General features: G+C 42.6%; 2 protein-coding genes across 6 annotated transcripts in view; one reads left to right on the top strand and one right to left on the bottom strand.

The window, feature by feature from the left end:
• LIN54 (lin-54 DREAM MuvB core complex component) overlaps positions 1–3,595 on the bottom strand; it is a 33,177-nt gene extending 29,582 nt beyond the window's left edge. The window contains exon 1 of one of the 2 annotated variants that reach the window (XM_088660586.1): positions 3,216–3,595. The gene's annotated coding sequence lies outside the window, so the exon portion shown is untranslated. The remainder of the gene's footprint in view (positions 1–3,215) is intronic. The other variant, XM_088660587.1, reaches the window with a different exon arrangement.
• A 152-nt stretch (positions 3,596–3,747) lies between these two features.
• On the top strand, positions 3,748–14,198 carry COPS4 (COP9 signalosome subunit 4). Of its 4 annotated transcripts, none has more exons than XM_035111979.3 (10): positions 3,748–3,845; positions 5,371–5,450; positions 6,134–6,285; positions 7,356–7,459; positions 8,371–8,524; positions 9,616–9,766; positions 10,895–11,065; positions 12,015–12,130; positions 13,058–13,142; positions 13,801–14,198. In XM_035111979.3, the coding sequence occupies exons 1-10, from the start codon at positions 3,772–3,774 to the stop codon at positions 13,932–13,934; spliced, it is 1,221 nt and encodes a 406-aa protein (XP_034967870.1). In that variant the 5' UTR covers positions 3,748–3,771; the 3' UTR covers positions 13,935–14,198. The 4 variants fall into 4 exon arrangements, with proteins under 4 accessions (XP_034967870.1, XP_034967869.1, XP_088516716.1 ...); XM_035111978.3 differs by having other exon boundaries at positions 12,003–12,130; XM_088660590.1 differs by lacking the exon at positions 5,371–5,450.

Below are 14,198 nucleotides of genomic sequence, written 5' to 3'. Positions count from 1 at the left end.
CTGTTCCTGAAATTTTTCTGTAATAAAACAGCTGCTTTGAGATCTTGCATAGAATGTCCTGGGAGATTGAAGTATTCTCCTACTCATTACTCATGTCTCAGTTTTGACTCACTGTTCAGGTCATTGGCAAAACTCTCAAGCGTGGCACTCAAGCCAATTCAGCATAGCAAATAGTTTAAGAATAAATTCCTGTATCAACAATTCATTGGTGAAAGCTGTAATGCCTCTTGCAATTAAATGAAAAATACGCTAGTGAAGAAATTATGCACATAGATTTATGTAGGTATTTGATGTTGTATAGTTGTTGAACCATACTGGGAAACTTGAATAGAGCCAACACATCATGCCACTATGAGATCCATTTTCCATATAAAAATGATATATTTATCAAAGTACTTCTGCAAGTCATTCCCATGAGGCAGACAGCTATTTTAAAGTTTCCACAAAAATATCCTGGCAAACCTGTCCATGAACTGTGAACTGGAAAGCAGTCAGTTTAAAAGCTGCTTTTTGGTGTTCAACTACCAACAGTCTGGTCCAACCCTGGTTCAGTGTGGCCCATCCCTTTTATACATGCTCAGCTATAATGTCCTATAATGTTCCCTGGTGCCTAACAAATCCAGTCGCCACCTCCTCCTCCTGACGCCATCACCTCACCCACACAGAGACTACCAAGCTGTATCTGTCTAGCTTGGGTGGCCCATGTGGTTATAGGAACAGGAGTGTACTCACATATCATCCTCATAGGTTGCTAATTGTTTCTTGAGCCCAATTTTAGGTGCTTATGCTAACACTTAAAGCCCCAAACAGCCCGGGAAACAAATATTTTATGGAATCAGAGTTGGAAAGGACCCCAACCCCCTGCAAAGCAGGAATATCAAGTAAATATATGAAAGAATACCTTCTCCCATGCCAACCTGTCTAGTCTTTAAGACCTGCCAATGAGGCCCTCCTGGTGGTTCCCATATAAGGGACAAGGTTAACAGGGCTCATAATAAGGCTTTTTCAGTGGCAGCTCCAAAACTTTGGAACTATCTCTCCATTAAGTTGTATTTCCCCGCAGTAGGATACTCTTTTAGGAGGATAGTGAAAGACTTATTTCACCAAGCTTTTAGAGGTGAGGCGATATAATTTGTTTGAGGTCAGTTTTGTATTGCACTCCTAATTATTTAATAGGAGTATTTTTTGTTTTCATTTCTCCTATGCTTACATTGTATTGCTTTAATTGGTTTCAGAAATATGTAGTGTGGCTTGTCCACAAATCAATAGACTTAAATCCTTTAATTTCAATATGTCTACTGAAAGTATGACTAATATTGGATATAATTTAATAGAATTAATTTATTGGTATTTCATCATTCATTGAGCACCACTGTCAATAGATTCACCTTTCCCTCCCAATTGCATTTTTGTTGATTTTTCAGAATCAACATAGTTGGAAAGCAATTGTTATAATATTGGACCACTGATAAGTGTTGAAATATAGCTTCCTTGTTTATACTTGGGAATATACACTGCTAAAAGTTATTGCTCCATTGAAGGCAACCCCAAACTTTGGCCCTCCAGATGTTTTGGACTACAATTCCCATCTTCCCCAACCACTGGTCCTGTTAGCTAGGGATCATGGGAGTTGTAGGCCAAAAATCTGGAGGGCCGCAGTTTGGGGATGCCTGCTCCATTGGCTCATTTGCCCTCTGCTAGTAAATGGATCATAATGAACAACTTACAAAGGTATTGTTAGTTCTACCAATCTGATTTCAAGTGTGTAAGTACTTGTAAGTTTAGAGTTATCTGTACTGGGTTTTGACAGGAGAAATGCATTTTAAATAACAGCTGCTTAATTTGTGGCTTCTCTACAAATAATGGATTTAATTGGATTTTTGTATATTTTGATCAGAGGGAAAACAAAATATGTCTTTAACATTTCTTTCTAATATCTACATTATAAAAATCAAAGTACTACTGCCATCAAGATATGCACTAGCTGTTGAGACAAGAGAAACGGAACAAACAGACAGAAGATAGTCCATTTTCTTTCCAATCAAATAGAAAAGCTACTTTGGAATATTGTACATCTACAATCAAGCCACACTCCAGCAATCTTTGACAGTTCACCAATAACAGCTTGCTAATTACACCATTCAAGGCCCAGGTCTGATAAGATTGTAAGGCAAGAGAAGAGTCCATCGACTTCCCATACAATAAACACAGGGAACTCAGCTGACTGCCATAAAGATTAAAGTTACAGGTAGGTAGCCATGTTGGTCTTCCTAGTCGAAACAAAATAAAAAAATCCTTCCAGTAGCGCCTTAGTATCTGAAGAAGTGTGCATGCACACGAAAGCTCATACCAATGACAAACTTAGTTGGTCTCTTAAGGCGCTACTGGAAGGATTTTTTTTATTGTTTTTTCTGTGAGAAAGAGAGAGGTGCTTTTAATGAGACCAGCTATTCTGCTCCTGTTTAAGCAACAGAGCAAAACTTCCACCTGCGTTAAATTCTGGACAAATAAATATCCGTGATTGGGAATTGTAATTCTAAAGTTTTTGCCCTGCCCTACGATAAGCTAGAAGCAGACCTCCTTGAGCAGCAGTCATCAGACTGAAGAATGAGATCGAACTATATTTCAAAACGAGATTCTTCTTTCCCTTTCTTGCTCTTATTTATTGAATTTGTTAGTCGCTTCTGCCCAGTCTTTACCCAGGACTTACAACTCACAGCCTCAGCCCACGCCACCATCCTCCCCCCCCCCCCGCTCCCCAAATCCCTGCTCCCCAAGGCCTTCATTGACAGAAGAATTAAAAGCAATTTGAAAATAAAACAATGAAGCCTCCTCCCTCGTTCCTGGCGGCACCGGCTCGCCGCGGCTCCGAGCCTAAAATATTACCCCGGGCTTCCGCGCAGCTCCTGCCGGGCCTAAAACCTCCTGCCTCCGCCGAGGGGTCCCGAAGCCCTTCGTCACCGACAGACAGAAAGATGACAATAAAAATAATAATAATCCTGAGGGGAGGCGGACGAGGAGGGAGAAGGGCCGGTACTGAGCCTCCCTTCCCGACAGGCGCCCACCCCACAAGCTGGCCAGGCTCGTCCTGTCAACGAAGGGAGAAGGAGGCGGCCGGTCGGTCCCCCGCCTTAAGGCTGCGCCGGCATCGCCGCCGCTTCTCCCTTCCTTCCCCTCAGGCGACCCACCCCCCGCTCGGCCCGCCTAGCGCTCACCTGCGCCCGCCGCAGCCCCGGCGCTTCACATCGGTCTCTCCCCCCCGCCGGCCCCACGGTAATGACAACGTCGCCCGCGCGCTCCCGGGCTCGCTCCCGCGCGCGGCCGGCTCGCAGCGGTAACAGCGGCGGCTGCTTGCGGCGACGGCAACAGCAGCAGCAGCTGCGGCAGGTTCCGCGTTTGTTCAAAATCACGCGCCCAGCGCCATTCCGCCGCCGCCGCATCCCATAATAGCTCGGGCAGCGGCACCCTGGCAACCGGCGCCGCGTCACCTGCGCCAAACAGCCAACCAACCCGCGAGCCCGCCCTCTCTCTCTCTTTCTCGCGCCGCGCTGGTTTCTCCCGCCTTCCCTCCTCAAAGCGCGCTCCACTTCCGCTCAGGCTAACTCCTCCCTCCCTCCCCTTTCGGCGCTTCCGGGGTCCGTGACGTCACGCCGCAACCGTGTGGTTACGCGACCGCGTCGTCGTCTCTTCTTGAGCGTAGCGTCTCGCGCCCGAGGAGGCGTAGCTGTGTTTCCCCTCACAGGTTGTGGGCGGGAAGGGGGAGGTTCCAAGATGGCGGCGGCTGTGAGGCAGGAGCTGACCCAGCTCATGAGCTCGAGCGGCTCCCACAAGGACCTGGCGGGGAAGTGAGCGGCTCCTCTCTTTTTTTTTCTCCCTCCCCTTCTCCCGTAGCAGCCAGCGCCGAGTCCGACCGGGGTTGCGGGGTGGAGAGCAGGCAGGAGCATCTCTTGGCTAAGAGAGGCCTGCCCTCCTCTCAGGTCTTGTCCTGGATCTCCATGGCGCTGGTTCGGTTCCCTCCGTCTTCTGATGGACCTTGTGAATCTAGGGCAGGCACCCCCAAACTGCGGCCCTCCAGATGTTTTCACCTGCAACTCCCATGATCCCTAGCTAACAGGACCACTGGTCAGGGATGATGGGAATTGTCCAAAAATCTGGAGGGTCAAAGTTTGGGGGTGCCTGCCCTAGATTCACAAGGTCCAACAGAAGACGGAGGGAACCGAAACAGCGCCATGAAGATGAAGATGAAGAAGTGTGGGTTAAGAAAATAAATGGGTAGTTGTCAACATTAATTTAGTAACAGCAACAGCAGTGGTTCCTCACACCAGTTCTTGGGATTTTAGCAGAAATTCATTTCAACCCGTAGATACGAGCCAGCGGTGCTTCCCCATCTATTTCGAGTCTATTGTTTATTTATTCAGTGTGTTTCTATGCAGCTTTTCAGGTGGACGTTATAGAGCAGTTTATGTAAGATTATTACAGTTCTATGGGGTGTTTGGAGACGGGTTCCTTCTGGGGTTGTTTGTCCATCTTTGGTCCCCAACCATGCACTCAGTTCTCACCTGTGGCTCCTAGATGGGTCCTAGTCTTGTTGTCTGAGTAGCCCAGGACCTCCAAACACACTGCCCAGGCTTACACCCTGGGAGGTTACTTTGGAGCTGCTAAAGCAGTGGTTTGTCTCTATTGTCTCTCAACAACACAGACTTCCAGGAACTGGCCTCCCTTGCAGCTGTAGTTGAAGCTTCCCTCCTCTGTCTTCAATTTAGTACCGTAAACCACAGGAGATTGCACTCACAGAGTTGGAAAGGCAGGATAATATGGGATTAGTGATGTCAAGTATACCCAACTTTTGCCTGATGCTGTTTGGCTGTTGTTGTTGTTGTTGTTGTTGTTTGACTGCTCATTGTTTCTCAGCATAATGATGTGCATTCACACTCCCTTTGGGAGGACTAAAAAGTAGTCCCTTGTTTAACATTGTACTCTTGTGTTTGGTTAGAGTTAATGCAAGAAAAGGTAAAAGGGGATGATAATCTTCTCTTTCTGCAAAAGGAACTATCAAATTGTGTCTTCATTTCTATGACTAGCCATTTCATTGCAGTGGGAAGGCACCAGAGCTGTTGGATCTCAGGATTTCCACTGACATTGAAAGTATGTCATGTGCATACTCTAAAACGGTTTAGAGAAGAATGGCATTCTAAAATATCATGTACATTGTTCTTATATGCACAAGATGTAAAGCTAATTTTGAAAATACACCATTTTTTAGCAACATAGGAAGCTATAATAAGTTAGACTGCTTGTCCATCTAGCTTAGTATTAGCTCTGTATTCGATGATACTTAAAAGTTAACTTTTTTTTACTGCATTCTGGCAGGTATCGTCAGATATTGGAAAAAGCGATTCAGCTCTCAGGAGTGGAACAGTTAGAGGCATTAAAAGCTTTTGTAGAAGCAAGTGAGTTTAATTATCAGTTTTCATGAATTGTTGAATGACAGCTTTGTAAGTAATTGCAATCAGAAAAAATGAATGGTCTTAGAAATCTTTGTACATTGAAACAGGCGTCAATATAACATTGGGGACTTGGTAGGAAAAAGTTTGTGGTGTCATTTTTAAGCATGAATACTTTGACATAATTCCATCAAAATCAGTAGGATATTCTGAATAAACATATCTAGGCTGTAGGAGGGTTCTAACCTCATAATCCTGTTATCCAAAGTTATACTCTCTGCAAAATGTTAATATTAGTATAATTATTTTGGCATCCGATCATAAAACTGCTGTGGTGAAACAATGAATGGATTGTGCCAGTGCAGGGGCAGCAGTCCCCACCCCCCTGCTTCTGTGCCATGCAACTCATATTCCACATTTCACATTGGTGATTCCTGCTAAGCTGGAAACACTGTCACTGCATCCTGAGCCTTTTCATTATGATAGCACAGCAACTGAGTTGCAAACAGATGCTATGTCAGTGTAACAGTTTTATGCCCAGGCTCTTATGAGCTGGTACAGCTGCCTAAAAGTTTGAGTTGGAAACAGGGGCGTTAACAGTGGTTATAGACTTGCTGTTAGGCCTGTCATTTTAACGAGCATTTAATGTATAGCCTGACTTTCTTTCCGCCTTGTGTCTCTTAAACCAGTGGTCAATGAAAACGTCAGTTTAGTGATTTCACGCCAGTTGTTGACAGACTTCTGTACCCATCTTCCAAGCCTTCCTGATGGCACAGCCAAAGAAATCTACCATTTCACCTTGGAAAAGATCCAACCTCGTGTAATTTCATTTGAGGAGCAGGTAAGAGCAAGATGGTGATCAAATTTCTATCCCAACCTTCCTCCCAAAGGAGCCAGGGCAGGAAACATCAAAGTGATTTTAAAATACAATTAAAAATAAAATAAAAACATTTTAAAACATGTGAAACAGACGCATGCCCTCCACTAATAAGGTTGTCAAAAACAGTATGTTTTGGCCATCAAATGTGTGGGTAAACAACTATTTAAATTCCTCCAAAAGGAAACATAATGAAAAAGACAGAAACACCTCACCAGGAAGGATATCCCAAAGTCGAGTAATTGTCTCCAAGAAGGCTCTGGCAAGCCAGTCAGATAAAGAGAATGTATAGTGAAATATTTTCAGTACAGTGGTACCTCAGTTTACGAACTTAATCCGTTCCGGAAGTCCGTTCTTAAACCAGAACCGTTCTTAAAACGAGGCACGCTTTCTCTAATGAGGCCTCCTGCTGCCAGTGCCCTTCCACAGTTTGGATTCCGTTCTTAGACTGAGGTAAAGTTCACAAACCGGGACACTACTTCCGGTTTTGCGGAGTCCGTAAACCGAATCGTTCTTAAACAGGACTGTTCTTAAACCGAGGTACCACTCACTGTACTGTACAGTACTCTAAAATATAATAGATATCACTGACATATGATAAGCCTTGCAAAAAGGACAGCAAGGAAAAGATGCCCCGACTCAATTTGTTCCAATAATGAATACAGACTATTCAGTTTTGTTCATTCTGGCATACTTTGCTAACTTTATTAAAACAGTCATTAATTGAACGTAGCTTTGTTTGCCCTGTAGTCTGCTGCCAAATTCTATTGTACCAAATTCTACAACACAAATTTTGCTTCTACCCTTCAATAACTCAAAACAAAAATCACTACGCTTCTTGGCAGTTTTGTATCCTAATACATTCCTCATATGCATTTGATTGATAAGTATATTTAAATATATTGTGGATCATGTAAAATCAGATTATCCATTGTCAAATGGGCAATAGGAAGCAGATAATACGAAGGATATTAGAAAGTGGATCAATTTGATAACTTGATTGCATTATAATTTTATGTCCTCATTCTTCCCAGGTTGCTTCTATAAGACAACATCTTGCATCAATTTATGAGAAAGAAGAAGACTGGCGGAATGCAGCACAAGTATTGGTGGGAATTCCTTTGGAAACAGGACAGAAGTAAATAGTTGTTAGAAAACCTGACATTTTTTTCTTCATACATTGTATATCCTTTTGTAGTACAAATGCTTTATTTGGGTATATTCTGGATCTGTTTCCTTGACTTTTCAATATCTTTGGCTTCTCTGATTGTTCTGTGACAGTTGCACATACTATTTTGACAGATCAGTGATCCACCTGGAAACTTTTTCTGTGGGGAACTCATAACCATTTAGTGCTGCTCATGTTGCAGTTATAATCTTTAGAGCACAGTCCTATTTTTGGTTTCAGCAACCTCTACTTTTTTGCACTTTTATTTTTTATTTAGGTCCAAGTGTCTTCTGTGGAACAGTGCATAGAGTTGAGCTGATTTCTGCTTACAAAAGACTGCCATGGACCTTGTTGCTAGCTTCCATCAAATAGTGTATTGCATTACGATGAGTAGCCAACGTGCCCTATAGGCTTTAGGACTACAAGTCCCATAATCCCTGAGGGTTGATTGGAATTGTCGTCCACAGCATATAGAAGGGCACCACATTGAATGCATTTGCATTAAGACAGTGGGTGGTATTAAAGTAGACCTATTGACATTAATGGACCTAAATTAGTTGTGCCCATTTTAATAGTCTACTGTGAGTAAAACCTTATGACTATTGCCATTCAAAATTAACTGATAAATTACATTTTGATACCCTCTTGTGGGGGGGGGGGGTTTGCCATTGTGTGTCCTGCTTCTCCATTCCTCCGGGGAGACACAACCCATCCTTCCTTTCAGACAGAGTTGGCTGGTGGCAAACATTATTATACAGCGTGTAGTATTACTGTAAATTTATGCAGACCACATAAGTATGTTTGCAAAATTCTTATGATTTGAAAAACTCAAATGAATAAACTGAGGTTTCAATACTGTATTTCCCCCCTTTCTATTCAAGGCAATACAATGTAGATTATAAATTGGAGACTTATCTAAAAATTGCCCGACTGTACCTGGAGGATGACGATCCCGTTCAGGCTGAGGCTTACATCAACAGAGCATCTCTTCTTCAGAATGAATCAACCAATGAACAGTTACAAATTCATTATAAGGTGAGATAATAGCATTCTTGTTTTGAGTGAAATGAAATAACATATCGTGTAAAAGTTTTATCATTATAGTTTTGCATGTACATCCGTTTCTCATTTGCTGACCTCAGGTTCCTACCCTTGTAGTTGCAAATCAGGATAAATAAAAAGTGAGGCCGTCTGTTAACTAGAGGTCATCTTCAAACTCTGCAATTTTCACCATTTTATTATGTGAATAATAAAAGGGTCTCCAAGATTGCTTTTTTGAGTTATCAGCTTAAATGATGAGGAAGGCATTTAGATTCCAAACTATGCCCACATCATATTTGGATGGGAAATAGAATCACTGTGGCTAGGGAGTGGTGGAAAGCATTGTTCATTACATACTTTATTGCTCCCTGTATAATTCTCCTAGGGCTACATTTCTCAGAGGAATTCTTCAGAGAATTCCCTTCCTGAATAGTAGGGAGGACATTCATCATTTGTGGATGGATGGGGATAAACAGACTACCTGAATGGCTCCCATGTTTGCCTTAGCAGCCCATTGGATTAGAGAGAATTTCATTATGTAACATGGGATCCAGAACTTACATTAAAATGTACTCCAGTACTATTCATATTACTGCATTTTTGTGATGACCAGTGGTGTTTAACACCTGACTGGAAGGCCAGACAGTTGAAAGCACACGATAACCTCATTTTTGTGTGACATTTCTATTATTTGAACATGTAACTCCTAGATTGCAAGTCATTCCATGCTCTGTACCCCTCCAGCCTTTAGCTAGTTTTTCCAAGGGCCACTTTGGTGGTGAGCTTGATGCACCCAACTCCCCAAAGTGTCCTGTTTCAAAGTCCCAGCACCACAACCTCTATCTACTCTTTTTACACCCCTCTTGAACTGACAGGTTATTTGGGGTAGGGGCTGTGGTCCTGCTACTTCCCAAGATACAGATTTGGCCTACTAGTTGCTATCCTCTCATCCTGACCTGTGGTATGCTAATTGATGGAACCAGATCAGTTGCATGAAAAGCCGCCAGTTGGATCCCTCAAATATTATTACTGGATTTAATAGGTAACATAGTGAGTAACTGTACAGATGTTTTTTCCTGTTTCAGGTGTGCTACGCTCGCGTTCTTGACTACCGAAGGAAGTTCATTGAAGCTGCCCAGAGGTATAATGAGCTTTCTTACAAGAGCATAGTCCACGAAAGTGAGAGACTTGAGGCACTGAAGCATGCCTTGCATTGCACAATCTTGGCATCAGCAGGTAAAGCACACTTAATAAAATAATTATTTATTTATTTATTTATTTATACCCCGCCCTTTCCAGTCAAGACCGGGCTCAGAGCGGCTGACACCACTAAAATTACAATAAAATGTAAAAGAAAGAAAACCAATAAATTAAAACACGAATTAAGATACAGTTTAAAATTTAAAAATTTAAAATGCAGCCTCGTTTTAAAGTAGCCCATGAATCAAAACCATAAGGGGGGGAAACATAGGGGTCAGACTGAGTCCAATCCAAAGGCCAGGTGGAACAGCTCCGTCTTGCAGGCCCTGCGGAAAGATGTCAAATCCCGCAGGGCCCTAGTCTCCTATGACATAGCATTCCACCAAGTCGGGGCTAGTACTGAAAGGGCCCTGGCCCTAGTTGAGACCAACCTAACCATCTTATGGCTCAGGATCTCCAAAGTGTTATTATTTGTGGACCTTAAGGCCCTCCGCGGGGCATACCAGGAGAGGCGGTCTGACTTCTTGATGACTGACTTCTATATATACAATTTTCATTTTAGTCTTTGGGATTATATATATGATCCTGTTCTGCAAGGGGTGGGGGAGCTCTACTCTAAAGCAGTAAGCATGCTATGCTTCCATAAAAGAAAACATCTGTATAAGCTGCCACAGGTTGTCTGCCTTGTGTCACTGGAATGTTTCATGTACAGTTTCATGTTAATGATTATGATTACTGAAACCAAATCATCTTGGTGGTGTAGCATTCTAGAGGCAAAAATTGCAGTTTGTTTCCCCAGAAAGGATCTAGCTGCTAAAGCAATTTGCACCTAGCAGGTATAATGTGAAAAGTCATCAAGTATTAACAGTTGCAGGGCCGTCTCAAGCAGGACGGGGCGCCGGGGCGCAGAGATTGCTCTGGCGCCCCCGTCCTGGTGGGCGGGCGCAGCACCCGCCTGCCAGCCCGGCGCCCTGGCGCCCCGCGCCACCAAGACTACCCTTAGAGCCGGGCCTGAACAGTTGAGTACTTTGCTGTGGACAGGCAGGAAGAAATTGGCAATTTGCTACTGGCTCGCAAAAAGACAGCTAAGAAAATGCATTGAAATAGAAGTGAACTACTGAATTGAGATGCCCCAGTTCACAGTATATTCTTACTATTTTTCAGGACAGCAGCGTTCCCGTATGTTAGCTACTCTATTCAAGGATGAAAGATGCCAGCAGCTTGCGGCCTATGGGATACTGGAGAAAATGTATCTAGACAGAATTATCAGAGGGAACCAATTGCAAGAATTTGCTGCAATGCTCATGCCACACCAAAAAGCAACAACAGCTGATGGTACTTGGGTCTCTTAAAGTGCGGGTGTACCCTGTTCTGAGGGGCACTTGGACATTGTTCCCTTCTGTATATACCCTTTCAAAATGAGCACTGCTGCACTTTGGGTCAACTTTAGTAATCATTTACATTGGGTCTTTGTAACCTTTTATACTCTAGTGTTTGGCACAAATAACCTAGTTCCATGAAAATTCTAATCCATTGCTTCCTAAAGTATGGTACTGTATGTGTATCCCTGGTCATACATGAAAGGTTTCAAAATGTACACAGTAGAATTTTTAAATTTTACTTCATGTTTTCTGCAGTTAAAAAAAAAAACTAATTCAAAGATAAAATAGTATTATTTTCACCCAAGAAGGGGGTACCCCAGTAAGATAGAAGACCCAAAAGGGGCATGCAATTACAGTGGAACCTCGGTTTATGAATTTTCGGTTTACGAACGCCGCGGACCCATCTGGAACGGATTAATTCACTTTCCATTACTTTCAGTGGGAAAGTTCGCTTCAGTTTATGAACGCTTCAGTTTATGAACAGACTTCCGGAACCAATTGTCTTCATAAACCAAGGTATCACTGTATTGTAAGTTTGGGAAACGCTGCTCTAATCTCCTTAGCCATCATGCAGTACTTGGGCTTCCATCAACATTCAGACTGAAATTTCCTTTCTGTGAGTTTGATAAAGATGCAAAAAAGATTACTCTTAGTTAAGCAGGTTTCTATCCTGTTCAGCACAAATGCTCTGAATGATTTAAAACCAATAAATCATATTATGAAAGTTATGATAATATAATAATGTAAGCCAATTTCTTTCTACCTTTATTACGGAGCAGTATTGATGGAACAGAAATTGAGGACTGCATATGCTACATACAGGTTTTTTAAATTATATTTGACTTGTAGCCAAATACATGCTGAATTTCAAATTCCTAATACATTGTCAGTTTCTATTTCAGGTTCTAGTATTTTGGACAGAGCTGTCATTGAACATAATTTGTTATCTGCAAGCAAACTGTATAATAATATTACCTTTGAAGAACTTGGAGCATTATTAGAAATTCCTGCAGCCAAGGTATATAGAGTTGTGTACTGTGTGCTTTTGTTTTGTTCAAACTATGCTAGTTTTAATAATGTCTTGTTTGATGAAGAACTAGTCCGCTCTTCTGCTTAAAGCTGATGCGTTCAAAAAGAAAGGAACAAAAATGATTGCTGCTGGTACAAGATGATGATGATTTATTAAATTTCTATACTATCTATATGGGGGTGTGTGTGTTGAGTATAAAAGCATGAAAATACATACCATAATATAGGTGGTGACCATGTTCCTGGCCCCCTCATGCAATGGTGAGTGCACATAAGCACACCCCATTCCACCTCCGTCCTGCCCTCTTCCAGGCCCAAAACAATCTGTGTATCAGCGGTTGCACATCTATTGGATGTGTGTAAAATTGTCGCCACCTATAAAACACGAAACAACCTCTACGCACACACAGTTTAAAAGGCCACAGATTACTTAATTAGCCACAGGCCTGGGAGAAGTGGAATGTTTTTGCATGGTTCTTAAAGGTACTTGTGGCCATATGAATTTGGGGTGTGGCTGAAACAGAAATGCCATGTCCCTATAAATGTGCTACTCTTTTGGGAAGGAATTTGATGGCCGCACTTTCCAGCCTCACATACCCTTTCTAAGAGGTCATGACTGCGACAAGCCTGTTCACCTACACTACACTTTTGAATCTTGCAGTCCTTTTGACCTTGAAATTAAATCGTGCTGGAGGTCACCTGTAAGGTGGGGATCATATAAACTCATCTCACAGTTAATTTAGGGACTGACTGGTATAATCAACAGTTGCAAAGGTCTCCTGCAGAATACATTGACCTATATAACTTTTCTCTACCACCGACACTCCTATGTACACATACATGTGGTAAAAAACCTTATCAGGAGTGGGCTTCTGTTTACTAAAAGTAGTTGCGGTCCTTTTGGGTTGTTTTTCAGGCAGAAAAGATAGCATCCCAGATGATAACAGAGGGTCGCATGAATGGATTCATTGATCAGATAGATGGAATTGTTCACTTTGAAAGTAAGTTAAGCTCTAGCTTGTTGTTGCTCTAGGTGCGGTTGAAGCACGTGTAATGCAAAAGCGAAATATTTTAGCCTGGTGTACAATCAACATGGGACCCAGGTGGCGCTGTGGTTAAACCACTGAGCCTAGGGCTTGCTGATCAGAAGGTCGGCAGTTCGAATCCCTGTGACGGGGTGAGCTCCCGTTGCTCGGTCCCAGCTCCTGCCAACCTAGCAGTTCGAAAGCACGTCAAAATGCAAGTAGATAAATAGGAACCGCTACAGCGGGAAGGTAAACGGCGTTTCCATGTGCTGCTCTGGTTTGCCAGAAGCGGCTTTGTCATGCTGGCCACATGACCTGGAAGCTATACGCCGGCTCCCTCGGCCAATAATGCGAGATGAGCGCGCAACCCCAGAGTCGGTCACGACTGGACCTAATGGTCAGGGGTCCCTTTACCTTTACCTTACAATCAACATATGACAAAGTGGTGATTCTTGCTGTAACCACCAGATGGCAGTAGTGTCCATACAATGGTTTGCTATGGATTCTTGTACTGTATTCCAAAATCTGCAGACCTGTTAACAGAAAATTTGCTTATGCAGCAAACGAATAATGGCAAGAAATTTAACAGAAACAAGCAATGAATGCAAGAATGAATTATTCTGTTGTCTTTTAGCTCGTGAAGCCTTGCCGACGTGGGACAAACAGATTCAATCTCTCTGCTTCCAAGTTAACAACCTTTTGGAGAAGATTAGTCAGACTGCCCCGGAATGGACTGCACAGGCAATGGAAGCTCAGATGGCTCAGTAGACTTTCATTTCCCCCCTGTTCTGTAGAGATTGTTTGTTTATTTTCATCTAAAAATGTGAAGCTAGCATAAGAACATACGGCTTTGGCTCAACTTCTGCTAGAACCCTAACTAGACAAAGGTGTAGATGTGTGTATATTATGTTTAAAAACCCCGAGGTTTATCTTAAAGGTATGGTAGCACAACATAAAGATGTTTAAAAAAAGAACTGAATGGAATACAAGATGTTTTTTTAAGTTTTGCATTAAAATTTCAGTTTTTTCGTG

This window comes from Zootoca vivipara, chromosome Z1 (assembly GCF_965207765.1).
Source record: "Zootoca vivipara chromosome Z1, rZooViv2.hap1.1, whole genome shotgun sequence".
Classification (NCBI taxonomy): Eukaryota; Metazoa; Chordata; class Lepidosauria; order Squamata; family Lacertidae; genus Zootoca; species Zootoca vivipara.
This window is presented reverse-complemented; position numbering and strand designations above follow the sequence as displayed.